The sequence below is a fragment of the Pongo abelii genome, chromosome 17 (assembly GCF_028885655.2).
Source record: "Pongo abelii isolate AG06213 chromosome 17, NHGRI_mPonAbe1-v2.0_pri, whole genome shotgun sequence".
NCBI lineage: Eukaryota > Metazoa > Chordata > Mammalia > Primates > Hominidae > Pongo > Pongo abelii.
The window spans coordinates 46,191,702-46,218,981 of NC_072002.2; the positions used below are offsets into that span (position 1 = coordinate 46,191,702).

General features: G+C 38.5%; 1 protein-coding gene across 9 annotated transcripts in view; it reads right to left on the reverse strand.

Annotated features, from left to right (window-relative positions):
* The window catches only part of TRAPPC8 (trafficking protein particle complex subunit 8), a 121,073-nt gene that overhangs the window by 83,239 nt on the left and 10,554 nt on the right, over positions 1-27,280 (reverse strand). For 5 of the 9 annotated variants that reach the window (XM_063716876.1, XM_054537766.2, XM_054537764.2 and 2 more), the window contains exons 2-9: positions 25,154-25,348; positions 11,687-11,776; positions 10,384-10,558; positions 7,732-7,885; positions 4,018-4,111; positions 3,098-3,357; positions 2,650-2,765; positions 1,807-1,957 (exon numbers count right to left, since the gene is read on the reverse strand). In XM_063716876.1, coding sequence (XP_063572946.1) covers positions 1,807-1,957; positions 2,650-2,765; positions 3,098-3,357; positions 4,018-4,111; positions 7,732-7,885; positions 10,384-10,558; positions 11,687-11,776; positions 25,154-25,348 — 1,235 coding nt within the window. The remainder of the gene's footprint in view (positions 1-1,806; positions 1,958-2,649; positions 2,766-3,097; positions 3,358-4,017; positions 4,112-7,731; positions 7,886-10,383; positions 10,559-11,686; positions 11,777-25,153; positions 25,349-27,280) is intronic. The other 4 variants (XM_054537767.2, XM_054537765.2, XM_063716875.1 and 1 more) reach the window with 1 other exon arrangement.

Genomic DNA, 27,280 nt, shown 5'->3' on the forward strand with positions numbered 1-27,280 from the left:
GAAGACTATCCCAGTCCAACTTTTCTCAGAAGCCCATTATTTTTAGGGTAGCTTTTAAAGGCTACGGTGATTTTCAGGTGCACAAATATCATCTAAGAGTAAATATGCCTTTATTTTCCAGTGCTATATTATTTTCTCTCAAATAGCTACTAATACTTCCAGTTGAATGGCTTAAATGTAGTTTTTATCAAACATTCTACTTGCAGCTACATTAAATAAAATTTTATCATTACAAATGCATACCTAGGTTATAAGGTATTAATAATAACATGAAGTATTTGTGATTCCATATGAGCTTAAATTGGATGACTATAATGAGCCATCAGAGAATATTTAGCCAAGGAAAATTCACTTATGTTTTCAAACACTTCTCATGAACATAGCATATCTTCCATTTCTATGAAAAGTTTTTAAAAACTTGGTTGGCCGGGCACAGTAGATTGCCTGAGGTCAGGAATTCGAGACCAGCCTGGGCAACACAGCAAAATCCTGTCTATACTAAAAATATGGGGGAAAAAAAAAAAATTAGATGGGTATGGTGGGGCGTGCCTGTAATCCCAGCTACTCAGGAGACTTAAGCACAAGAATCGCTTGAACTCGGGAGGTGGAGGTTGCTGTGAGCTGAAACTCTGTCTCCAGAAAAAAAAAAAAAAAAAAAAAAAAAAAAAAGGTGGCTGACTTTTTTCATTAAAAAATTAGAGAACCAGAAAGCAATAGTAATACAATTTTGCTATTCTGGCTTCCATTTTTAAGTTACTAATTTTATATATGCACAGTATTAAAATAAATGCAAAAAAATGCCAGTTATTAAACAAGTATCTGTCAGCCTGTGAATATTTTCCAGTTAAAAAAAGTATCTACACAATTACCAATGAATTATTCTTATACATTTTTTTCTTCACTTTTGTTTATAAGCTTACATGTCTTTTAAAAGATTAAATAAAAAGTAACTGCTAATTTTACTCTTTTCTGAACACATAAAGCAGATAATCTTACACATATATTTGTGGTAACTTTTCAAAAACATTAAAAGGTTTTAGGCAACAAGTATAGAAAATTCTTTGGAAATACCTTGCTTCGTAATCAATTACAAAACTAACACAACCGATACTTACTGACAGCTTATTATATATAAGGCATTATGCTAAGTGCATGCCTTATACCTTATCTGATCCTATACCATTAGGATTTGCATATTTTACAGGTCAGAAAACTGTGGCTTAGAGATATTCAATAACTTGCCTAAGATGAGAGAGTGTCTCACACCAAAGTACATGTTCTTGATGTATGAAGTCATACATCAAGCAACTTAAAAATGTTTGTCAAGGTTTAAAAAAACTTCTTAAAAAATTTTTGTATTTTAAATATATTAGAAAATGAAATTCAATTCTGAAAGCTGATGCAAAAGTTAGAAAGTACTAATCAAGAAAGAAACCCTAATACATGACCATTTTTTAATTACCTAGTTTTTTGGGTTTGTTTTTAAGAAATAAGATTTTTCAATTTATTTTTAAAGACGCAATCTTACTATGTTGCTCAGGCTGCTCTCAAACTCTTGGGCTCAAGCAATTCTACTGCCTCAGCCTCCCAAGCAGCTGGGACTACAGGCATGTGCCACCATACCCAGCTAATCAACTAGTCTGAGGGAAATCCATCAACGCAGCATTAAGGAATTAACAATCTATAAAGCACTATATGCTCTTTGAGTACAACTTTATCCCTAAGGATTCTGTTTGCCACCCAGAGAAATTTCTAAATAATTTATGGTAGCAGAATTAAGGAATTATAATACCATAGAATACCAACCAAGGCACCAGCTGCATAAAGCATTGCTTGATCATTAAGAAAATCTTTCTTTGCAGTATGATAGCAACTGTAAGCCAAATCATAATGCTGCACCAAAAAACATAAGTCAGCCATTTTCCTGATTTGAAGTTCTGGTGCTTCCGGTGGATACCTGTAAATACAAAAGAAAATAATTTATAATTTATTACCCCCAAACCATTAAAATTATAAAATATATTAACAAGCTGCCATGTTCTTCTAGAATATGAAGAAAACTAATGCTGTTTTAAAGAAATTCTACCTCCAACAAGAGTGTCAGTTCTCAAAAATACCTGGAAACAGAAAGTTCCTTGTTTTATTATTTACAGCCCTGAGAATGTCTCAATGGCAGGCAAACATTTTCTCCATGGTCAAATAATGAAGGAAATGGTTAATTCCAAGTGACTCACGTTTATATACAACCAGGAGAAAGATTAAAATCCAAAATGGATTAATTATATTTTTCTCTTAAAATGGTTTTCTGTATAAAGCAAAATTTACTAAATGTGTCCCTTGTCTTAGAATCATCAGGCCATTACATTTTAGATATAGAATGGTTACTAATGAATACCTACTCTAACTTCATTGTTTTACAAATAAGGAAACAGACCAAATGTGACTTTCCCATTTGTTTTTAGATGTCCAATTACTTAGTTTTTAAAAAATTAATATGATTTACTTAAGTCACTCTTCTTATCTACCTGAATTTTCACCAATAAGAAACTAAGAAATTAAAGAGATAGTTATCTTCTGCAGGATATCATACAATCAAATACTAGTCAGAGTTAAACAGAGGAAAAACAAAAATGATAACACTTTACTCACAGCAAGCCAGATGTATTTTTCAGCTCATTAATGCTCTTTTCTGGAACTTTACTGCCACTAAACCATTTTTTAGTTGCAGAAAATAGAGATCGACTCAAACCTTTTCTTGATATTAGCTTTAAAAAAGAGATTAAATATGTTGACAAATATAGAGAATTTAGTATTTTTCTTTTACATAAAAAATTTTTAACTAAAAAGCTTTAATAGCAAATGTTCATTTTAACAAAACTGATTTAAAGAAAACTGTCCAATATGCTGGCAAAATCCTAGTGAAAATGAATAAGCCTCTTCTAGAGTTGAACAGAATTTCATCACCGATAGTAATTTTGGGAAGTCTTAATATTGGCCTATCTTAAAACGAAAATAAAACTTCAAATACGTTTAATAATTCTTAAATTTACTATTTACTTAAATTTTTAAAATACTAATCCAAAAAATCAAAGCTTACCTGATCGTTTAATTGCCTAATTGTTTTCTCTATATGTGGCAAAAGGCCCCGAAATGTGAACTCTTGTATAAACTGTCGAATTCTATCATGATCAGTAAGTGTTAAACATGCACCATGAATTATTCCAGTATTTCCTTTCTTTGTTTCATGTAACGATGAAGCAGATCTTATATGACCTGGGCCATCAATACTGTTAGAAGGGTCACTGGATTGCTCCAACTGAAGTGGGTGAGCTCTAAAGTTATTTGGTAAGCCATCTACTGAAAAAGAGATTATTTCTTTTACTCTCAGAATGCAACAGAAAAGAGTGATAATACTACCATACTGCTAAAGAAAAAAAAAAGCAGAATGTTAAAATCCTTTATCTTTTGGTATAGGTAAATGTCTAAGATAAAACAGCAGTAACATCCCCCAGCCCCAAAATTAATGAGCTTGAGTTAATATTTGTTTTGGTACCTGTATTAGTAATTTTAAAATTGGTATAAACCAGGAAATGAAGAAAAATACTTTATTTTAAATAATATAAAGAATGACTTTGAAATAGTACAACTAAGCCATAAGAAAAAATATAACAAAAAAAATTTGTTATCATTACAAAAACCGTAATTTAAAATCAGAAATAAAGCTCTCAAAATCATGTAAATTTTTAAATAATTAATGCTGTGCATCATGTCTTCTCTTGCTTTCTACAAAATATTTTAAAAGAAATCTATACACTACTCATATAAAACAAATTTTTAAGTGTCAAAAACAATCAAACTCAAGTGGCTCAGTAAAATCTTCAGAAGAAAAACTAACCTGCCCATTATCTTTCTGTATTATGAAAATTTCCCCCATCTTTTATCTATAAAGGCTAGCATGATCTGACAACAGTGCATATTTTCAATCAAAAGAGAAACTTAGAGAAAATATATCAAGACCTTTGACTTCGTTATCTAATCCATCCAATGAAAGCAAGTTATTATCAGAATTCTTATTTGAAGTTATAGTACAAGGGCCATCTTCATATGATTCCTATCAAAATAAAATTTAAAAAGCATTAGCAGTTATACTTAATCATACTATCAAATCCATCAACAACTATGGTTACTCTGCTAACTGTTGGCCTCATTTATTTGCTACAGTGAGCATTTTCTCGTCCTCCAAATTCATAACTTCTTCCATGGATCTTATTCTATCACTCCAACTCACACCTACTATATTCTTAAATCCCCTTTCACACTCAAGCTACTATCCTAATTCTTCTTAATTCAAATTATCTCTCAGGATATCTACTTATATATGATATGTATATACACGAGTGTTCATATAAGCACACACATATGCTTATGCATCTTAAGTAAGGAATAATGGCAAGAGAGATGGACTACTAGAGTCAGACGGGGAAAGAAGAGAGGCACAGATATGAAATTCTTTGGGTCACAGTGTAAGCAGGTTGGAGTGAATTCTGAATATACTGAAGTGTTTTAGAAAAATATCTAACGCAACGTTTATTTGTGCAAAGGAACTGGTTTCTCACTTAACAAAAAAACACTTAAACTAAAAATACCCAGACTACTCTACAAGACCAGTAAATATGACGTATTATTCTGAGTGTCACGCTTTGAGGGAATTTACATAAACTAGAACTCAAGAAGAAAGTGACCAGGACAAGAAAATCCGAAGCCACTCCTTGAGAAAGAGTTGCAGAAACTAGGCATATTTAGACTGGAAAAATATAAAAGAGGACATGAGAATTATCCTTCTATATTTTGAAAGTTGTCTTAATGGAAAACTGACATAGTCACTCCCAAAGGATCAAGCGTACAAGCAAAAGTCAAGAATTTTTGGTTGATCCTCAAGCAAAATGAGAGAATTTTTGAGTGATCAGACATGCAATAGGTCACTTAATAAGAATACAGTGAGTACTGTCAATAGATGCAGTCATTCGTAAGTTTAAAAGAAATTAAAGCATTAGATCAAGCATTGGATGTAAAACCTCTAAACTATTCTCCAACTTAGAGCTTCTAGAATGCTAAGGCATAGATTTCTGATTATTTCTGCCTTCTGTTAAAAGTTCTCATACTGGACAATCTTCTTTATGTTCCCCTTCACAACCTTAGGTGACTGAACTCTAAAGTGAATTTTTTTCAGTACTGTTCTTATTCTTAGAATGGCCCCTAAAAGACCATTTTTAAAAATAAAGTTCCTTCACATCCAACTGGTACTTCTTTGCTTTTCCCCAGAATTATCTTAAAGAATGTCAGTAATTACCTCAATACTAAAATCAGTAAAATACCATGATAGCACTACATCTAGATTTAAAGATTCCATTTATGAGACAGAAAACTAAAGCAAATAAACAGATTAAACAATACTTATATTAGAAGATCGAAAATTACATAAGCTTTATAATTGATTTTTAAAATGTCACACGAAGAGTGCATAATATAGTTTAATTGAACAATATAAATATATTTTCCATTTACTTAAGAATTCCTAGGCCAGGCGCTGTGGCTTACACCTGTAATATCAACACTCTGGGAGGCTGAGGCGTGCAGATCACTTGAGGTCAGGAGTTCAAGACCAGCCTAGCCAACAGGGTGAAACCCCGTCTCGACTAAAAATGAATCGCTTGAACCCAGGAGGTGGAGGTTGCAGTGAGCCGAGATCTTGCCACTGCACTCCAGCCTGGGCAACAGAGTGAGACTCCGTCTCAAAAAAAAAAAAAAAAAAAAAGAATTTCTGGCCGGGTGTGGTGGCTCATGCCTGTAGCCCCAGCACTTTGGGAGGCTGAGGCAGGGAGATAACTTGAGGTCAGGAGTTCGAGAACAGTCTGGACAACATGGTGAAACCCCATCTCTACTAAAAATACAAAAATTAGCCAGGTGTGGTGGCAGGCGCCTGTAATCCCAGCTACTCAGGAAGCTGAGGCATAAGAATCATTTGAATCCGGGAGGCAGAGGTTGCAGTGAGCCAAGATCATGCCACTGCACTCTGGCCTGGGCAACAGAAAAGACTCCATCTCAAAAAAAAAAAAAAAAAAAGAATTTCTTCTAGGCTGGCATGATGGCTCACACCTGTAATCCCAGCACTTTGGGAGACCAAGGCCTGGATGACAGAGCGAGACCCTGTCTCAAAAAAAAAAAAAAAAAAAAAAAAAATTCTTCTAAACAAAAAACAGTGACTCTTGATTATCTGAACTAAGCATAGGAACTTGGCATTTGACTACTACCAAGTGGCATACTATTGTACCTTAGAAGTCTGACAAAACATCAAACGCCCATCAACTTAAGCCAACAGGACAATCAATCTTATTCTAGAACTCGAGGTTAAGAAAGGGGTAATTAAAAAACAGTAACTCCTGAGAGTACATAAAGAAGGGAAATCAACGGAAGGTTGGAGGGAAATGCCCACCCACCTAAAAAGTATGAGTTCCCGAAGGTGGCTATAAAAGCATGTTGAAAAGGTACAAAAGAGGCTGGGCATGGTGGCTCATGCCTATAATCCTAGCACTTTTGGAGTCTGAGGCGGGCAGCTCACCTGAGGTCAAGAGTTCGAGACCAGCCTGACCAATATGGTGAAACCCTCTCTCTACTAAAAATACAAAAATTAGCTGGGCGTGGTGGTGTGCGCCTATAGTCCCACCTACTTGGGAGGCTGAGAGAGCAGAACTGCTTGAACATGGGAAGTGGAGGGTTGCAGTGAGCCAAGATCGCGCCATTGCACCCCAGCCTGGGCAACAGAGCGAGACTCTGTCTCCAAAAAAAAATTAGCCGGGCGTGGTGGTAGGTGGTGGATGCCTTTAATCCCAGTTACTCAGGAGGCTGAGACAGGAGAATCGCTTGAACCCAGGAGGTGGAGGCTGCAGTGAGCTGAGATTGTGCCACTGCACTCCAGCCTTGGAGACAGAGCGAGACTCTGTTTCAAAAAAAAAAAAAAAAAAAAAAAAAAGAAAGAAAAAGAAAAGAAAAATGAGGAAGCAACCCCAGAGCATGTAGATAATAAAGAATTGACTGTAGGCATTCATAATGAATTAAACAGACAAGTCAGAAATTCTATTCTGCACATCTAGCCTATCTAATTCAATTCTTAACGTGTAATTCACTTTTAATCTTTTAAGAAAGAGATCAGGCCAGGCGCGGTGGCTCACACCTGTAACCCTAACACTTTGGGAAGTTAAGGTGGGCAGATCACTTGAGGTCAGGAGTTCGAGATCAGCCTGGCCAATATGGTGAAACCTCACCTCTACTAAAAATACAAAAATTTGCCTGGCATGGTGGCATGTGCCTGTAATCCCATGTACTTGGGAGGCTGAGGCAGGGGAACCACTTAAACCTGAGAGGCGGAGGTTGCAGTGAGCTGAGATCACACCACTGCACTCCAGCCTGGACGACATAGCAAGACTCTGTCTCAAAAAAAAAAAGAAAATGATCAATTCACACTGATAGTACACACCTGAAAAGAGTGCACATAAGGGATCACTGTAGTTAGTTAAAAACAGCTTTTAAACCACTGACCTAAGAGCTCACCTCTGACAGATCAAAACTGACCAGATTCCACACAATTAATATGAATAATTATACTAGTTAAACCAAAATGTAAAAACTGAAGTATAGTTTTTGTGGTTTGCTTCATTTATTTTTTACATATACCTGGTTTTGAATACTATTTTTCTGGAGATACTGACTCCAAGGATCTGGTATCTGTTCATCTGATGCTCGATTAGATGTTCGAGAATTAATTTTAAGTAAATAGCAACCCTGAGTTCCATATTTCTGTTTCATTTCTTCATAAATTGATTCAGCTCTAAAACAGAAAATGGAAAAAAATCTGAAGTAAAAGAGGAGTAGGCCTTAGGCAATAATAGATACTAAAGTAGTACAAAAATAACATTAAAATAATCCCCCAAAAAGGCAGAATAGAAAATTAGGACAGAATAACCTAAAAGCTAAAACAAAAATCATGATGGCAATTGAAATTTAGCTAGCTTAGATACCACCTTAAAGCAGTTACCAAAGAGTGTTCCGTGGAATAAAATTCTGCAAGATAATCCTCTACGTTATTCAAAGAGAGAGCTCTGGTGGTCAAACTAGATCGGGGGGGAACTACAGTAAACAAAACAAGTGTTTTGACCTGGCGTGGTGGCCATAATCCCAGAACTTTGGAAGGCCAAGGTGGGAAGATCACTTCAAGTCAGGAGTTAGAGACCCTCCCAGGCAACATAGGGAAACCCTATCTCTACCAAAATTAAAATTAACCAGAAATGGTGGCACACACCTGTGGTCCCAGCTGCCCAGGAGGCTGAGGTGGGAAGACTGCTTGAGCCCAGGCACTGCACTCTAGCCTAGGCAACAGAGTGAGACCCGCATCTCAAAAAAAAAAAAAAGGAGGAAAAGCAAGAAAAAAAAAAAAAACCTGGAAAACTAACCACATTCAAATGCAAATACTAATACTATGTAAGCAACAAGCCTAGCAAACAACAAACTAATATTGCGCACTAAAAAATTATGGCTGGATAAGTAAAATAGTTATAGAAAATTTGTATAAATGCAGATGCATGTGTGTGTGTACACACACTCAAGGACAATAAAGCAAACTCCTGCTTACCTTACTAATAATACTGCTAAACCTAAGAACCATTCATCTGATACTTGAATTACTACCTTATATATCCTAGTTACAACCGTTCAATACGGAAGACACACTCCAAATTCAACTGACAGAAACTAATTCTAATAGTCATTTCAAATTTTTTCTATTAATATAGTAGTACACTTTATCCAACAGGCTACAGACATTTCAAAATATCCTAAAGATTAGTAATCTTCAAAGTAATTAATTGGATCTACAGAGGACAATTTAATAAAAAGATGGTGGTCCATGCTCAGGACAAGGCGGGTAATGATTATTAAACTACATTTCCTCAGTGGCACTAGCGCATCAGAATAGTTTCAGACAAAACATTAATCTGCTCCACACCTTGAACCAAAAGCCAAAATAAGCTCCAAAGCCATGCAAGTAAAATTAGTCTTTATCCTATTTTTCAAGAATTTGTTTTATTTTTAAAGACAATCTATTCACACATCCCAAATACAAAAGGACTACTGCAAACAACAAATCATGAACATTAAAGGGAACAATTAAAAAATGTTTCAATATTTCTAAGGCTATGAAAAATACCAAGGCTATAAATATGAAGTCACAAGAGAATGGACAGTGAAAAAGTGCCTGTAAGGAAGTCAGGCCATGAAAAGTGAGAGGAAAACTGGGAAGCAGAAAAGAACAAAGAAAGAGAAATAATTTTATATAAAACCAGAAAAAACAGCTAAGATCTACAGTTGTGAAATGACAAGTGTTTTTGTACAGACTGGGTAAGCATATGAAATCGTTAACATAAGGCCAGGCGCGGTGGCTCATGCCTGTAATCCTACCACTTTGGGAGGCCAAGGTGGGCAGATCACCTGAGGTCAGGAGTTCCAGAGCAGCCTGGCCTACATGGTGAAACCCTATCTCTACTAAAAATACAAAAATTAGCCAGGCGTGGTGTCATGTGCCTGTAATCCCAGCTACCCAGGAGGCTGAGGCAGGAGAATCGCTGGAACTCAGGAAGCACAGAGGCTGCAGGGAGCCAAGATCGTGCTACTGCACTCCAGCCCGGGTGACAGAGTGAAACCCCGTCAAAAAAAAAAAAAAGGAGGGGGCCAGGCACAGTGGCTCCCGCCTGTAATCCCAGCACTTTGGGAGGCCGAGGCGGGCGGATTACCTGAGGTCAAGAGTTCAAGACCAGCCTGGACAATATGGTGAAACCCCATCTCTATTAAAAATACAAAAATTAAGCCGGGCACGGTGGCTCACGCCTGTAATCCCAGCGCTTTGGGAGGCCGAGGTGGGCGGATCACGAGGTCAGGAGATCGAGACCATGGTGAGTCTCTACTAAAAAAAACACAAAAAATTAGCCGGGTGCGGTGGCAGGCGACTGTAGTCCCAGCTACTCAGGAGGCTGAGGCAGGAGAATGGCGTGAACCCAGGAAGCAGAGCTTGCAGTGAGCTGAGATCGCGCCACTGCACTCCAGCCTGGGTGACAGGGCAAGACCTCGTCTCACCAAAAAAAAAGAAATCTAACATAAAATAACTTGACTGTTGAATATAATGCCAGGATAAAACATAAATGCTTTATTAATAAAATTCACATTAAACTTTTACATTCTTGTATCAAAAATAAATCCAAAATGTAAACAAGCTATCTCCAAATTAATGTCAAATCATTTAACTAGAAAAAATTTAAAATTAAAATAAAAACTTACCTCTGTTCATCTCCTGCACTTACATCATGTAAAAGTACATAGTATTTAAGTGTATTTGGTATAAACCACTTGGGGTAGGAATAATCACTGTTGTGCTGAATTCGATGCTGTTCTTGTGACAACTTTGAAAACTGTTCCACAGGTTCAGCTTCACTAGATGACGCTACCAACATACCTTGTAAACCATATTATTAAGGTAATTATCGCTTATTACTCAATGATAAATATTGTCCTATTGAGATAAACAGTTTTTTGTTTTTTGTTTTTTTTGTTTTTTTGAGACAAAGTCTCACTCTGTAGCCCAGGCTGGAGAGCAGTGGCGTGATCTCAACTCACCCCAACCTCCGCCTCCCAGGTTCAAGCGATTCTCCTGCCTCAGCCTCCAGAGTAGCTGGGATTACAGGCGCGAGCCACTGCACCCAGCTAACTTTTTATATTTTTAGTAAAGATGGGGTTTCACCATGTTGGCTAGGCTGGTCTTGAACTCCTGACCTCAGGTAATCCGCCCGCCTCAGCCTCCCAAAGTGCTAGGATTATAGGCATGAGCCACCGCGCCCAGCGGTATTTTCACAGCAAAAAAAAAAAAATCCAATTTCATAAGTTTTAATTGCAAGCACAAAATAATTTCTCCAACACTCCAAATAATTCAATACTCCAGATAATTCTAACAGATTTTTTTGTTGAGAGTTTTTTGGGCCATTAATATATATATATAAAAAGGAAACTCATAAAAATAAAAATGGACAACTGTACAACTTCAACAGAATGAATTCTGCTGCATCTTGCTTCTCTCCATTCCATCTCACTGCAGTTACAAATTTCATCCTACCTCTTAACTTTTGTCAGTAACCGCATTAAGAAAAACTAAGCCACAATCATCAAAAAAGAATACCCATTAAAAAATTACTAAAAATATCAAAAATTATTTTTCATGAGTCTTAGGATAAGCAGTCAATTCTGAGGCAATCAGCAAAAGCAGTTAACATTGTTTACATTTTCTTTCTAAAATGGCTAAAAAACTTATTAAGCATGAAATATTCAAGCTAGGGGGCTAAAGAAAAATAAGCAAGCCCTCTGTACTCTTATTTTATAATCAAAAACTAAATTGATTAAAAAATTGTTATAGCAGTCCTGTATCTAGGAGGCCATTTAACAAAATAACAAGACTCCATGTATTGTCAATCAATAAAAAATAATTTCTCTATTCTCTATATCTTCAACAATTTTGCCTTCATTAACTATTTCTGAGATTAATAATTTCCATAATATTTGATTTCAGGAGAACATAAATGTCAAAGGATACATGCTAAATAGTGGTTCAGAAATTCATGATCCGATGCTGGCATCGACTGAAGAAAGGTTTCTCTGTAAGATTCAAACCATGGAGTAGTGGCTAAAATTAACAATATACAAAACAGTTAAAATTATTCAACAGAATCAGTTTACAACAGACAAAATTTCAAGTCCATATTCCTAAAAGGTATTAAAAAAAATTTCTAACAGTAAACAAGCATTTTTCACCTGTGCTTTCAGATGTACGTGTGTGTATATAAAAACTGTGTATAGGGCCTGGCGCGGTGGCTCAGGCCTGTAATCCCAGCACTTTGGGAGGCCAAGGTGGGTGGATCACGTGAGGTCAGGAGTTCGAGACCAGCCTGGTCAACATGGCGAAATCTCGTGTCTCTACTAAAAATACAAAAATTAGCCGGGCATGGTGGCACGTAACTGTAATCCCAGTTACTCAGGAGGCTGAGGCAGTAGAATTGCTTGAACCCGGGAGGTGGGGGTTGCAGTGAGCCGAAATCATACCACTGCACTCCAGCCTGGGTGACAGAATGAGACTCCGTCTCAAAATAATAATAATAATAATAATAAACTGAGTATATATGTACACACACCTTTTAAGCCATTCACAAGAATATATTCACACAAGAATATATTCATATATTCACACAAGAATATATTCATATATTCATGAGTATATATATTTGCAAAAATAAAACCGAATTATTCTCAAACCTAGTGTTCCCACAACCTACTTACCTATTAATGCTCTAAATATTACCTACATGAGTAAAAAGACTATTTCTTTAGAACTCAAGTTCTGTGACCCTGCCACTAGTCACACTGCCATAAGTAGGTCTTTTTCAGAAATAACACTTAGCGTAGAGGTTCTCAACTGAGCATGATTTTGACCCCTAGGAAACAACTGGCAACGTCTCAAGATATTTTTCGTTATCGGTTCTGGGGTAGGTGGCTTATGCTACTGGCATCAAAGAGGTCAGGAATAATGCAAAACATCTCACAAGACAAGACAAGACAGCCCCCACAATAAAGAATTATCTAGTTCAAAATGTAAACGGTGGTATGGTTGATAAATCTTACTTTGTAATTTGATTACTTGAATATGACAGTAACAAAGCCTCTTAAATGAAATTTCGAAGTACACTTACTTTACAATCAAATACAAAGAAGTGTATTTTCATTGTTTGTATAAATGTATATAATGTGATTCTTAAAAAGTCAACTCTCTCTTGTTCCACATCAAGTATTTTGTATCACAACTATTCTTTTTATTTGAACTTACGTAAAACTTAGTGGTTTCACTAGGTTTTAAGCAGATTATCTATATCACAGTTTTACTAAAAGGACTCCATTCCTATGCTCATTTATGCTGACATATCAAATCTTATATTCCTTTTGCTTTCATCTTAACCACTGAAAACAGCAAATATATTATTTCTGCTTATATTATAATACTATATTAAACAACTGGAAGGGCTGAAAACAAACCCATTCATCTTAACCAAATAGCATTCTAACCTGGTGCCAAATATACAGGTATTTTAACTCCAGCAAATGCCTCATGAGAATGACCCATATATTACATATAGTCTGATTAGGAGAGCAACTACTATCACGATTTCATGTTCATTGTTATAAAAAAGGAAACGGGCAGGGCATGGTGTTTCACACCTATAATCCTAACACTTTGGAGGCTGGGTGCGGTGGCTCACGCCTGTAGTCCCAGCACTATGGGAGGTCAAGGCAGGCGGATCACTTAAGGTCAGGAGTTCGAGACCAGCCTGGCCAACATGGTGAAACCCCATCTCTACTAAAAACACAAAAATTAGCCAGGCATGGTGGCACCCTCGTGTAATCCCAGCTACTTGCGGGGCTGAGGCAGGAGAATCACTTGAACCCAGGAGGTGGAGGTTGCTGTGAGCTGAGATGGTGTCACTGTACTCCAGCCTGGGCGATAGAGTGAGACTCAGTCTCAAAATAAATAAATAAATAAATAATAATAATAATAATAATAATAATAATCCTAACACTTTGGGAGGCTGAGGTGAGTGGACTGCTTGAGCCCAGGAGTTTGAGACCAGCCTGGGATACATGGCGAAACCCCATCTCTACTAAAAAAAATACAAAAAATTAGCCAGGTATTGTGATGCATGCGTGTAGTCCCAGCTACTAGAGAGGCTGAGGTGGGAGGATCACCTGAGCCCAGGAAGTCAAGGCTGCAGTTAGATGAGAACGTGCCACTGCACTCCAGCCTGGGTGACAGGAGTGAGACCCTGTCTCAAAAAATATAAAATAAAATCAAAATAAAAGAGGAAAACATTCCCATAAAACATTACAATCTACATTTAAAAAAAAGGCAAAATTGGAGAATAAATGAAACACACTAGTATCTGTTACAATAGGAAACTAATCTTGTCGCCCACCACGAACACCTACCCTTCTCCCCAACTCAGTCAAAATAAGTCTACCTGGAAATTTAATGTATATTTAGTACCAATGATAAGAAAATAAGAAATACATAATGAAAATTTTGGTTAAATAGAAAGGGATCTCCACATATACAAGGAAATTACTATCTCCACCTTTTAAAATTATTTTTTCTATTTACTTTGTTGCTTCAATGTTTCCTGAATTAAACAAATGACAGATAAATTATAGTCATATGAAATTGGGTTTGTTTCATGGTGGAGGTGGAAAGTTCTGAACAAAGCAGATCTTCCAAAATAGCTCTTCTTAGCAACACTATCTGTAATGACACTGAAAGACTAGAAAACACACGCGCTCATCAGGAGAAAACTGATGAACAACAGTTCATGATGGACAACAAATGTCTCATGAGAATGACCCATATATTCTACACAGTCTAATTATTAGAAGAGTTACTACTGTAACAATTTCTTGTTCATGTAATCCCAGCTGCTTCATGTTCATTCTTATAAAAGAGGAACTAGGACTGAGGCAGTGGCTCATGCCTGTAATCCTAGCACTTTGGGAGGCTAAGGCAGGCAGATCGATTGAGCTCAGGAATTTGAGACTAGCTAGGCAACATGGTGAAACCCCATCTCTACTAAAAAAAATAGAAAAAAATGGCTGGGCACAGTGGCTCACACCTGTAATCCCAACACTTTGGGAGGCCGAGGCAGGCGGATCACCTGACGTCAGGAGTTCGAAACCAGCCTTGACCAACATGGTAGAACCCTGTCTCTACTAAAAATGCAAAAATTAGCTGGGCATCGTGGCATCTGCCTGTAATCCCAGCTACTAGGGAGACTGAGGCAGGAGAATCGCTTGAACCCAGGAGACGGAGATTGCAGTGAGCCGAGATTGCGCCACTGCACTCCAGCCTGGGCAACATGTTAGAGCGAAACTCCGTCTCAAAAAAAAAAAAAAAAAAATTAGCTGGGCATTGTGGTGCACGTCTTTAGTCCCAGCATTCTCTTGAGGTGTAGTTAAATAAATTATGGCCCATCCATTAAAAAGATACATTAGCAGCTGTAAAAGAAAGGGGAAAAATCTCTACATATTACAATGAAGTGCTCTTCCAGATATATTAAGTGAAAAAAGCGACAGCAGAAAAGTATGCATTTTTGTGCAAGAAAAGGAAAATATGAAGAGCCATACCTATATTTGCTTATAGTTTCAAAGAGAAGTAAAAGAATAAATCTACTACATTTAATTATCTATACAAGAGAGAAGAGAAAGAAAGGAGATAAGAAAGGAGAGGGATCTACCAAGTCCTGTGAATAAAGAGATCTTTAGGCCAGGCGCAGTGGCTCACGCCTGTAATCCCAACACTTTGGGAGGCCGAGGCAGGCGGATTACCTGAGGTGGGGAGTTCCAGACCAGCCTGACCAACGTGGAGAAACTCTGTCTCTACTAAAAATACAAAATTATCTGGGTGGGCGGGGTGACGCATGCCTCTAATCCCAGCTACTTGGGAGGCTGAGGCAAGAAAATCACTTGAACTCGGGAGGTGGAGGTTGCAGTGAGCTGAGATCGCGCCATTGCACTACTCCAGCCTGGATGACACAGTGAGACTCCGTCTCAAAAAGAAAAAAGTTATCTTTCAGATTTGATTTGGCCAGAAAAGCCTCTAGTCCGCATTGTCAGCCTCGGAGGCTTCTGCAATGTATAATGTAGCTTTCTCATCTCACCTTCTGGAAAACAGAATGTGATTAAATATTTCATTTATTACGCTTCGATTTTCTTGTATCTGGGTTCTACTCTTAGGATGAGATTATCCAATTACATATATATTTAGAGGAAGAAATGAAGGGGAAATTCAAAATGTTTATGGTGCTTTCTTACTGTCTGAAAATTGAATAAAATCAAATTTATCAGCTGTTCCCCCTAATTACACAAAAGATCTTTTGAGAACTATATTACATGAGTGCTTCTGCCTCTTTAAGACAAAAGAAGAATGTAACCCAAAACTGTCATTTTTTCTTAAAGTTCATCATAAAAGTACTAAAAGAGTAACTGTAATTAGATTTTTATTGCATTTAAGTAAAGTAAGGTCTATGTGTTTGAGGGGAAAAAAAAGAAGGGACATGAATAGAGGACAAGCCTTCTCTGTATCTTGCTTTATATAGTTTTGAGTTTGAAACTATGTGAATGTACACATAATTAAAAATAAATTAAAAAGCAAAATACATACACATTCAGACATACACAGACATACTCTTAAATTTAAATAACTTTCTAAATACTAGTAGTAACTGGTAGCTTGTGGCTGGGTGTGGTGGCTCATGCCTGTAATCCCAGCACTTTCGGAGGCTGAGGTGGAGGGATCACTTGAGCCCAGGAGTTGGAGACCAGCCTGGGAAACATAGCAAACCCTGTCTCTACAAAAAGTACAAAAATTAGTCGGGAGTGGGACATGAGGCTATAGTGCTGGCTACTCGAGAGGCTGAGGTGGGAAGATCGCTTGAACCCAGGAGGTCAAAGCTGCAGTGAGCCAAGATGGTGCCACTGCACTCCAGCCTGGGCGACGACAGAGCAAGACCCTGTCTCAAAACGAATAAACAAAAAACAAAAAATTTTCTTGCACTTATCTTGGATAAAAATCACTATTTTCCTCATACCCCTTTCCATCTCTACATGTTCTTTGTTTGGAATTGAAATAGCAACCATGTTTTCCTAAAGTTTTCTGGCCATGTTCAGGGGCTCACGCCTGTAATCCCAGCACTTTGGGAGGCCGAGGCAGGCAGATCACTTGAGCCCAGGAGTTCGAGATCAGCCTGGGCAACATGAGAAAACCTCATCTCTACAAAAAATGCAAAATTAACCGGGCATGGTAGCCCACACCTGTAGTCCCTGCTACTCGGGAGGCTGAGGTAGGAGGATCGCTTGAGCCCAGGAGGCAGAGGTTGCAGTAAGCCAAGACAGAGCCACTGAACTCCAGCATGGGTGACATAATGAGACCCTGCCTCAAAACAAAACAAAACAAAAACATGCAGAATGTACTGTTTTGGTAAGGAAGGGTAATATGGTCTTCCTTTCTTTTAAAATAAGATGCAGCCCAAAATATACCATTCAAAGACTATGCTTGGATTTAACAGATAATGCTGTAAGAGTAGACAGGATAATGGATGATAAAATAGATAACAAAAGTTGAAAAAGCATCATTAGACCTTCCTCATTTTAGAAAAATTAGACATGTCAATTGGGACAAATACAAAACAGTACCTAAGTAGGAAAAAAAGACAATAGATACGAAGTAGGTGAGAAAAATCTAGAAAACTGAAACCATCACAAGAAATCCCTGTATATAACAAAGACTTTCAGCTCCATCAATGTGTCTTTCCAATTACTGTACCAAGGAATAGTAGCTTTAAATGACCGATCTGAAGAAAACACGGCACTGTTAAGCTTATGAGGTAAATATCTAACGTCTATGTCTTTAACAGAATGAATGACAAGTATGCTGACTCACATTAATGGTGAAAATTAGAAGCATACATCTGAATATATAAGAATTAATACCTTATTAAAATGGATAAAATCACTTTTCTATGATCTCCAAAGAGTATTATTCTGTTATAATGAAATTTTACTAAAATTAACATAGTACTTCATCATATCTCATTCTCAGTCTTCATGGCCAACATAAAAATAAAGCTGAAAGGAAGTGCCTTTCAGTAAAAGGGAAAGAAGCTAAAAAAAAAAAAAAAAAACTGTTTTCTTCTGGTGTGTAGTTTAACCTACTTAAGCCCAGGAGTTCGAGACCAGCCTGGGCAACCTAGTGAGACCCTATCTCTAGTTCTAAAAATAATAAGGCCGGGTGTGGTGGCTCATGCCTGTAATCCCAGCACTTTAGGAGGCTGAGGTGGGTAGATCACCTGATGTCAGGAGTTTGAGACCAGCCTGGCCAACATGGTGAAACCTCATCTCTACTATAAATACAAAAAATTAGCCAGGCGTGGTGGCGGGTGCTTGTAATCCCAGCTACTTGGGAGGCTGAGGCAGGAGAATTGCTTGAACTTGGGAGGCGGAGGTTGCAGTGAGCTGAGGTCGCACCATTGCACTCCAGCCTGGGCAACAAGAGCGAGAATCCGTCTCAAAAAAAAAAAAATACAAAAATTAGCTGGGCGTCGTGGTGGGCACCTGTAATCCCAGCTACTTGGGAGGCTGAGGTAGGGAGAACTGCTTGAACTAGGAGGCAGAGGTTGCAGTGAGCCAAGATCGTGCCAGTGCACTCCAGCCTGGGCGAAAGAGCAAGACTCTGTCCCTCCCCACCGGAAAAAAAAAAAAAAAGCTGGGAGTGGTGGCTCACACCTGTAATCCCAGCACTTTGGGAGGCCAAGGCAGGTGGATCACTTGAGTCCAGGAGTTCAAGACCAGCCTGGCCAACATCATGAAACTCTGTCTCCACTAAAAATACAAATAATAATAATAATTTTTTTTAATATGCCTGAAGCAGGAGAATCGCTTGAACCCGGGACGTGGAGGTTGCAGTGAGCCAAGATCGCACCACTGCACTCCAGCCTGGGCAACAAGAGCGAAACTCCGTCTCAAAAAAAAAAATCTGCCTGAAGAGTTAAGCTATAGTAATTGCCTCCACCTGCTTTTAAATGCAAATAGCAATCAATCCTCCCATATGAGGAGATGTTGAGAATGCAAGTAATATAATTAGATAAAACCATTTCCCACAACCAAATAACTATGTTGTTCCTATAAATGATCTGCCAAACCACTTTAATAGAAAAAAAAGGCCCAGGACACAGCCAGAGAGCAGATTTCAGAATCCTTCTCTGGATAAACTAAATGGCCTCAAAGAAAAAAACTATAAGTAATAAAAATTGGGCAACCCTTAAACCTATTCTTAGCCTTACCACCCAATAAAGAAGTCTACTAACTGATAAGCTTTCTTATACTCAGTTGGGGTTTTAATGCCTCAATTTGAAATAGAAAATAATGCATGGTCTAATCAAACATTTGAGGTTAAGTGTCCAACATGAAAAAAATCAAAACAAATAAAAATAATACGAATGAAAAAAAAGGCACAGGATAGAAGAAAACTTAAAAAAAAGCCAACAACAATTTATTAATATCTTCAGAGTTAAGATACTATAAAACCTTAATAGCATGGCATAATAAAGGAAAATCTAGAGAAGAAAATAGCTCCAAAAAAACCCCAAAAAGACACCAAACATTAAAACTTCAATAGAAGGATCAGAAGATAAAGTCAAGGATATTCATACCCAGAAAAATAAAACAAAAAGACAGAGATGGACAATTTTAGAAAAAAAGAACATTAGAGGATCAACTAAGGAAGTTCTACATCCAACTAACAGTAGTTTCAGAAAGAACAGAGGAAAACAATAGGGGAGAAATTAACAAAGAAAGAATACAAGACAGTTTCTCAGGGCTAAAAAGTGCATAACCAGACTGTCAAAAGAAGCTGCTCAGTAAAATAAGTGAAAAAGGAGTTATAAACCCCAACATGAAATTTCAAAATAGCAGAGATAGAGACCTTCAAAAACTTCTAAAAGCTGGAGGGCTGGGGGTAATACATATAATGGCTTCTAGCTTTTTTAAGAGCAATGCTTGAAGCTAAAAGAAAGTGGATCAATTCTGAGGGAAATGATTTATAACTAACAATGTACACAGTCAAACCATCAATCAAGTATATAAAATAAGAACATTTTCCAACACTCATTCCTCAAAAATTTTATTTTCCATGTACCCTTTCTCAGGAAGCTACTAGAGATGTCCTTCACCATATTAAGGAAATACACAAAAAATATATATAAAGGAAATACTACAGAGAAGTGAAGGGAAGGAAATCCTCAGGATGACAGCTGTGGAGTGGGCCTTGGACAGCAACCAGTCCAACATAAAATTGAACACCATTTCCCAGTTTTTATTTCATTATAGTCTCTGTGTTTTAGAGCTTTTTTCTAATCAATCCTTTCCCCCGATTAAAGTATTTTTTAAAATAACACCACAATTGTATTGTGTATCTATTTATGCATGGAGACCCTTTGGAGAGCCACAGACCATTGTAATAGCTAAGATTTTTTTGTCCCCCAAGGACCAATTTTTACCACATAGGAATATCATCCTTAATGAGAATGTATGCAGTAACAATAGAGATTTCTTGAAGGAGCTATTGATAAATGGGTTATTTGACAAATTAATCTCTCGAGTAGAAAATACAATTTAAAAAGTCTGAGAAAATAGCAATAGACACAAAGAACTGAGCAAGACTTTTGTTTTGGTTTTTTTTTTTGAGACAGAGTTTCGCTCCTGTTGTCCAAGCAGGAATGCAATGGCGGGATCTCGGCTTACTGCAACCTCCGCCTCCCAGGTTCAAGCAGCTGGGATTACAGGAGCGTGCCACCACACCCAGCTGATTTTTTGTATTTTTAGTAGAAACAGGGTTTCACCATTTTAGCCAGGCTGGTTTCGAACTCCTGACCTCAGGTGATTCAGCCTCCCAAAGTGCTGGGATTACAGGCGTGAGCCACCACAAGATGTTTTTAAAAAGACAATTACTAACTCCTGAAAACACAAAATACTGTATCAGAAAGCCCAATAATTGGCTAAGCAGTGAAGAAGTGAATGACATTTAGTCATATTATAAGCAGTGAATATTAACCAAAAACTATGAGATGGAGTGGAAAGGACGAAGAGTAATTAAGCCAAATCCTTATCAATGATAATGAGAAGTCAATAAATAAAATTTATTTAAATTTAAAACTTATTACACCATAGACAGCCATATAAAAATATTACTTAGAAGCACATAATCAATACCTGAGGAAAAGACTACAGAAATTGGTGGGGCAAGGTACAGATCACTGTTGTTTTTTCCTTTAAGTCTTTTTATCATTATGTCTATGTACACGTATCATTTTGATAAATTTATTTTTCTTTTGAGGCAGGGTCTTGCTCTGTCACCCAGGTTGGAGTGCAGTTGCGCAATCACAGCTTTTTGCACCCTTGACCTCGCAAGCTCAAGCAATCTTCTCACCTCAGCCTCCTGAGCAGCTGGGACTACAGGCATACACCACCACACCCAACTAATTTTTTTTTTGAGACTCACTCTGTTGCCCAGGCTGGAGGGCAGTGGCGTGATCTCAGCTGACTGCAACCTCTGCCTCCCAGGTTCAAGCGATTCTCCTGCCACAGCCTTCCGAGTAGCTGGGACTACAGGTGCCCGCTGCTGGCTAATTTTTGTATTTTTAGTAGAGACAGGGTTTCACTGTGTTGGCCAGGCTGATATGGAACTCCTGACCCCAAGTGATCCACCCTTCTCAGCCTCCCAAAGTGCTGGGATTACAGGCGTGAGCCACCATGCCCAGCCACCAGCTGATTTTTAAAAAAAAAATTTCCTTCAGATGGGGTCTGAATATGTTACCCAGGCTGGTCTTGAACTCCTGGCCTCAAGTGATCCTCCCACCTCAGCTTCCCAAAGTGCTGGGATTACAGGCCTGAGCGACTATGCCTGGCCTTAATAAATTGAAAGTAACAGGTATATGGGCTTTGGAGGTTAGCAAAATATTTGCAATATGAAAAAGATACTTTTGGTCAGCATCTGAACTCATTCCTGTCATCTCAGCACTCTGAGGGGCGGGAGAACTGCTTGAGGCCAGGGGTTTGAGACCAGCCTAGGCAACATAGCAAATGAATGGACCTGGTCACTCATGCCTGTAATCCCAGCACTCTGGGAGGCCAAAGCAGGCAGATCACTTGAGGTCAGGAGTTTCAGACGAGCGTGGCCAACATGGTGAAACCCTGTCTCTTATTAAAAATACAAAAATTAGCCGGGTGTGGTGGTGCACACCTGCAGTCCCAGAAACTCAGGAGGCTGAGGCAGAAGAATCGTGTGAACCCAGGAGGAAGAGACTGCAGTGAGCCAAGATCGTGCCACTACACTCCAGCCTGGGCAACAGAGTAAGACTCTGACTCAAAAAATAAAATAAAATTAAATTAAAATTAAATAAAATAAAAAACATACAGGCCAGGCACAGTGGCTCACAACTGTAATCCCAGCACTTTGGGAGGCCAAGGTAGGAGGATCGCTTGAGGCCAGAAGTTCAAGACCAGCCTGCTAATAAACACAGCGAGACCTTATCTCTACACACACACACACACACAAAAATTTTAATCAACCAAGCATAGTAGACACCTATAGTCCCAGCTACTCAGGAGGCTGAGATGGGATGACCCCTTGAGCTCAAGAGTTCAAGGTTATAGTGGGCTATGATCATACTACTGCACACCAGCCTTAGACAGGGTGATAGAGTAAGACCCTATCTCTTAAAAATAAGAAAAAATAAATAAAAGAAATAAATATAAGATAAAAAGATATTTTTGTTTTTTAAATATGATAGGTAATCCCTCTCTGTGCCCCTTTAGCACTTTTGGCATACCAGATATGCCACAGCTCTATTACAATGTATTGTGATATTAACGTATTATAAATCAGACCATACTATGATTACCGATTAACACATTTGTCTCCCTACCAGATTATAAACTTTAAAGCATGTCTTGTTCATCTCTGTATCTCAATACAAAGCATATAGCAGAAATCAATAAATATTTGTTGCATGGCTAACAAAATTGTTAAGATCCTGCAAAACAGAATCACATATAAAGGTCTACGAGAGGCCTTAAGAAAGAATCCAGCCAGGCCAGGAGTGGTGGCTCACGCCTGTAATCCCAGCACTTTGGGAAGCTGAGGCAGGCGGATCACTTGAGGTCAGGAGCTCGAAACCAGCCTGGCCAACATGGTGAAACTCCATCACCTCTAAAAATACAAAAAATTAGCTGGCGTGGTGGTGGGCACCTGTAATCCCAGATACTCAGGAGGCTGAGGCAGGAGAATCTCTCGAACCCGGGAGGTGGAGGTTTCAGTGAGCCGAGATCATGCCACCACACTCCAGCCTGGGTGACAGAGACTCCGTCTCAAAAAAAAGTGAAAAAAAAAAAAAAAGAATCCAGCCAAACTCCTGTTTTCAGAGATGGAAACAGAGTCTCAGAAACACTAAGTGACCTGGCTGGGCATGGTGGCTCATGCCTGTAATCTCAACACTTTGAGAGGCCAAGGTGAGAGGATCACTTGAACATAGTGAGACCCTGTCTCTACAAAAAAATTTAAAAATTAGCCAAGCACGGTGGTGTGCAGCTATAATCCTAATTACTTGGGAGGCTGAGGTGAGAAGATTGCATAAGTCCAGGAATTCAAGGCTGCAATGAGCAATGATTACACCACTACACTCCAGCCTGTGTAACAGAGAGAGATCTTGTCTCTTTTAAAAAAAACATACTAGCCTGGCATAGTTGGTAGGCTGAGGTGAGAGGATCACCTGAGCCCAGGGAAGTTGAGGCTACAGTGAACTGTGATAGCACCACTGCACTCCAGGCTGGTCGACAGAGTGAGACCCTGTCACAAAAAATACTATGAATAAAAATAAAAAGAAACACTAAATGACTTATTCAGGTTATCTAATTAACTAATGACTATGGTAGTATAAAAACTTGGACACTCTGGCATTTGATTCATTGCCCTTCACACTACAACACTGATGAGAGAAAAATAACAGTTCAAATTCTATTCCTTTCTCCAAGAAATACCCAAATTTTTGCTTCATATTGAAAACATGCTAGGAACTGTTAAGAAATTCAGATTTTTTTGACTGGTAAAGATAACCATAATATTCTCAACTTAAAATTATCAAGTTGACTCATCTTGCTGGAACTAAAACTAAAGGCAAAGAAAAAAGAAAAAAATATAGAACACTTAAAACAAAATAATTCTACAAATATTTTTAACTATACAAGAGCAAACAACTAACTTGGTGACCTAAAATATGCCTGTTTCAAATTCTCTGCATATGTTTAGGAAAAAAAAATTTTTTTTTTTTTTAAACAGTCTCGCTCTGTTGCCCAGGCTGGAGTGCCGTGGTGCCATCTTGGCTCACTGCAATCTCTGCCTCCCGGGTTCAAGCGATTCTCCTGCCTTGGCCTCCCAAGTAGCTGGGATTACAGGCACCTGCCACCACACCCAGCTAATTTTTGTATTTTTAGTAGAGACGGGGTTTCACTATGTTGGCCAGGCTGGTCTTGAACTCCTGACCTCAAGTGATCCGCCTGCCTTGGCCTCCCAAAGTGCTGGGATTACAGGCGTAAGCCACCACGCCTGGCTGCAGGAAAATCTTTAAACATGAAATTAGGAAATATTAAAGTATTAAACTATCCTGGCCTAAAAAGATTATTTTATTAGACTGCTGAAATATGCTAATTTGATGATGTACTTTGAATATTTTCCCTCTAAAATATCTACCCCATGTCATTTAAGACTTTTTAATATTGGAAAACAGACCAAATACTTCTAATTCACTTTACATATTAACATATAATTTCAGGCTGGGAACAGTGGCTCACACCTGTAATCTCAGCACTTTGGAAGCTAAGCAGGAGGATCACTTGAGGTCAGGAGTTTAAGACCAGCCTGGGGAACATAATGAGACCCCCCCCATCTCTATAAAAATTTAATTTAAAAAATAAAATACATATGTACATATATGATTTTACCTACCAATCTTGTTATGAAAACATTTACCATTCAAGTTAAAGACGTACTCACAACAGATTACATATTTACGCATTTTATAAACACTTCCTCCACTTAACACCAAGCAAGATAAAAATACAATAAACTTAATGCTTTTTATTTAATTATAATATTACTTATGTCACAAAAGAATTTTTTTAATTTACTGTTAGTTCTTTCATTCAACAAATATTTATTACGCATATGTTCTAGATACTACTTTAGGTCCTAAAATAATAAATAGGCAAAGTTCCTAGGACTGTTTTCAACATTGCATTTTCAGGCCCTAGCACTTAGTAAGCTCTTAAATATATGTTGATCATCTCCCAAGTCATAGAATCGCTTTTTCTAACAAAAGGAAATTTCATTCAAAAAATAACAATAAACCTTGTTACATACCACTGATGTTAAGGTCATAATCTCCTGCTGTAATCACATTAGCTACTAATCCTTCTGCAGGTTGACTGCCAGAAACAACATCATTCAAAAGCTTCCGGATGGCTCCAGGCTGAGGTGGCTGGGTGACAATGTTGCTTACTGCTATCTTCAAATTTTTAATTACGTGAAGTTGATTATTAGGATCTCTCATGTGAACTTTAAAGAAAAAAAGAAAAAAACTTGAAATTAATTCTATACAATGCATAATAACCCAAAATTGGGCTAATGGTTTACAAACAAAAAGGATGTACAAAGCAGAAGCCAGCAATTCCAAGTGGAACATTCTTCCAGAAATATAAATGGTTGACAACATTCCCTCATATACCAAAAGGGCTAGCTAGACAGTTTATAAACCGCAGGATTCCTTCCCCTCTCACTACTGCTCAGCTTTCCTACTGTAGGTCCTCTCCTTTCCTATGTTCGGAGTTGCCAGAAACCAACCACTATCCACACCACTTCCCTAATTCTCACCTCACACTAAAGCTGGTCCAAGGCAGCGTAAGGTCTGTGGTATTAACACTAAAAACAGTAAAAGGAAAAAGAAAAGGGAGTTAAATGTTGCACTTGGGCTTCCTTCTTCTTTCCCTAGTCGGCCTGCATTCTTAGCCTCTTTTTCACTCTCATAAAAATCAATGCCCACTCCAGTGCACGATGCTGTGGTGGAGGCTGTGCATGTGCAGGGCCAAGAGGTACGTAGAAACTCTCTGTACTTTCTGCTCAGATTTGCCATTCATCTAAAACTGGTCTTAAAAATAGAGTCTACTTAAAAAAAAACTCTGGCCAGGCACGGTGGCTCACGCCTATAATCACAGCACTTTGGGGGGCCGAGATGGACAGCTTGAAGTCAGGAGTTGGAGACCAGCCTGGCCAACATGGCAAAACCTTGTCTCTAGTAAAAATACAAAAAACTAGCTGGGTGTGGTGGTAGGCGCCTGTAATCGCAGCTACTCAGGAGGCTGAGGCAGGAGAATTGCTTGAACCCAGGAGGCGGAGGTTGCAGTGAGCCGAGATTGCACTGCTGCACTCTAGCTTGGGTGACAGAGTGAGACCTGGTCTCGAAACAAAACAAAACAAAACAACAAAAAAAACAATGTCCAGATCCCTTTTACCACCCTAATACTTCCTGCCTCCACCGTGCTATAGTCCTTGTTTCAGCCTATACAATTTATAACCAGTAAGTAGTTCAGAGCTTCAGGACAGGGAATAGGTTCTGAGGCAATTATAGCAAGAAGACAGTGTCCACAGTCCACAGAACAAAATGTGAGCATATTTTTTCGCATAATCAGACAAAATGTTCCACAGTAGCATTAAAAGCAGTCCATTACAGGGCTGGGCACAGTGGCTCACACCTGTAATCCCAGCACTTTGGTAGGTCTAGGTGGGTGGATCACCTGAGGTCAGGAGTTCAAGACCAGCCTGGCCAACATAGTGAAACCTCGTCTCTACTAAAAATACAAAAAGTAGCCAGGCATGGTGGCGGGCGCCTGTAATCCCAGCTACTGGGGAGGCTGAGACAGGAGAATCACTTGAACGTGGAGGTTGCAGTAAGCCAAGATTGCACCACTGCATTCCAGCCTGGGTGACAGAGTGAGACTCCGTCTCAAAAAAAAAAAAAGCCAGGTGCAGTGAGTGGCTCACACCTGTAATCCCAGCACTTTGGGAGGCCAAGGCAGGCGGATCACGAGGTCAGGAGATCGAGACCATCCTGGCAAACACGGTGAAACCCTGTCTCTACTAAAAACATAAAAAATTAGCCAGGCGTGGTGGTGGGCAACTGTGGTCCCAGATACTCGGGAGGTTGAAGCAGGAGAATGGTGTGAACTCGGCAGGCGGAGCTTGCATTGAGCTGAGATCGCGCCACTGCACTCCAGCCTGGGCAACAGAGCGAGACTCCGTCTCAAAACAAACAAACAAAAAGGAGTCCATTATAATGATTGAGGACCCAGCTTTTGGAGTTGGACCTTAATTTAAATCCCAACCCATTACTTATCAACTGGGTTACCCTGAACAACTTAACCCTTCTGTGCTTCAAATTCCTCATCTGCACATGTGATTACTATCTACTTCACAGGATCATTTTAGGGATTT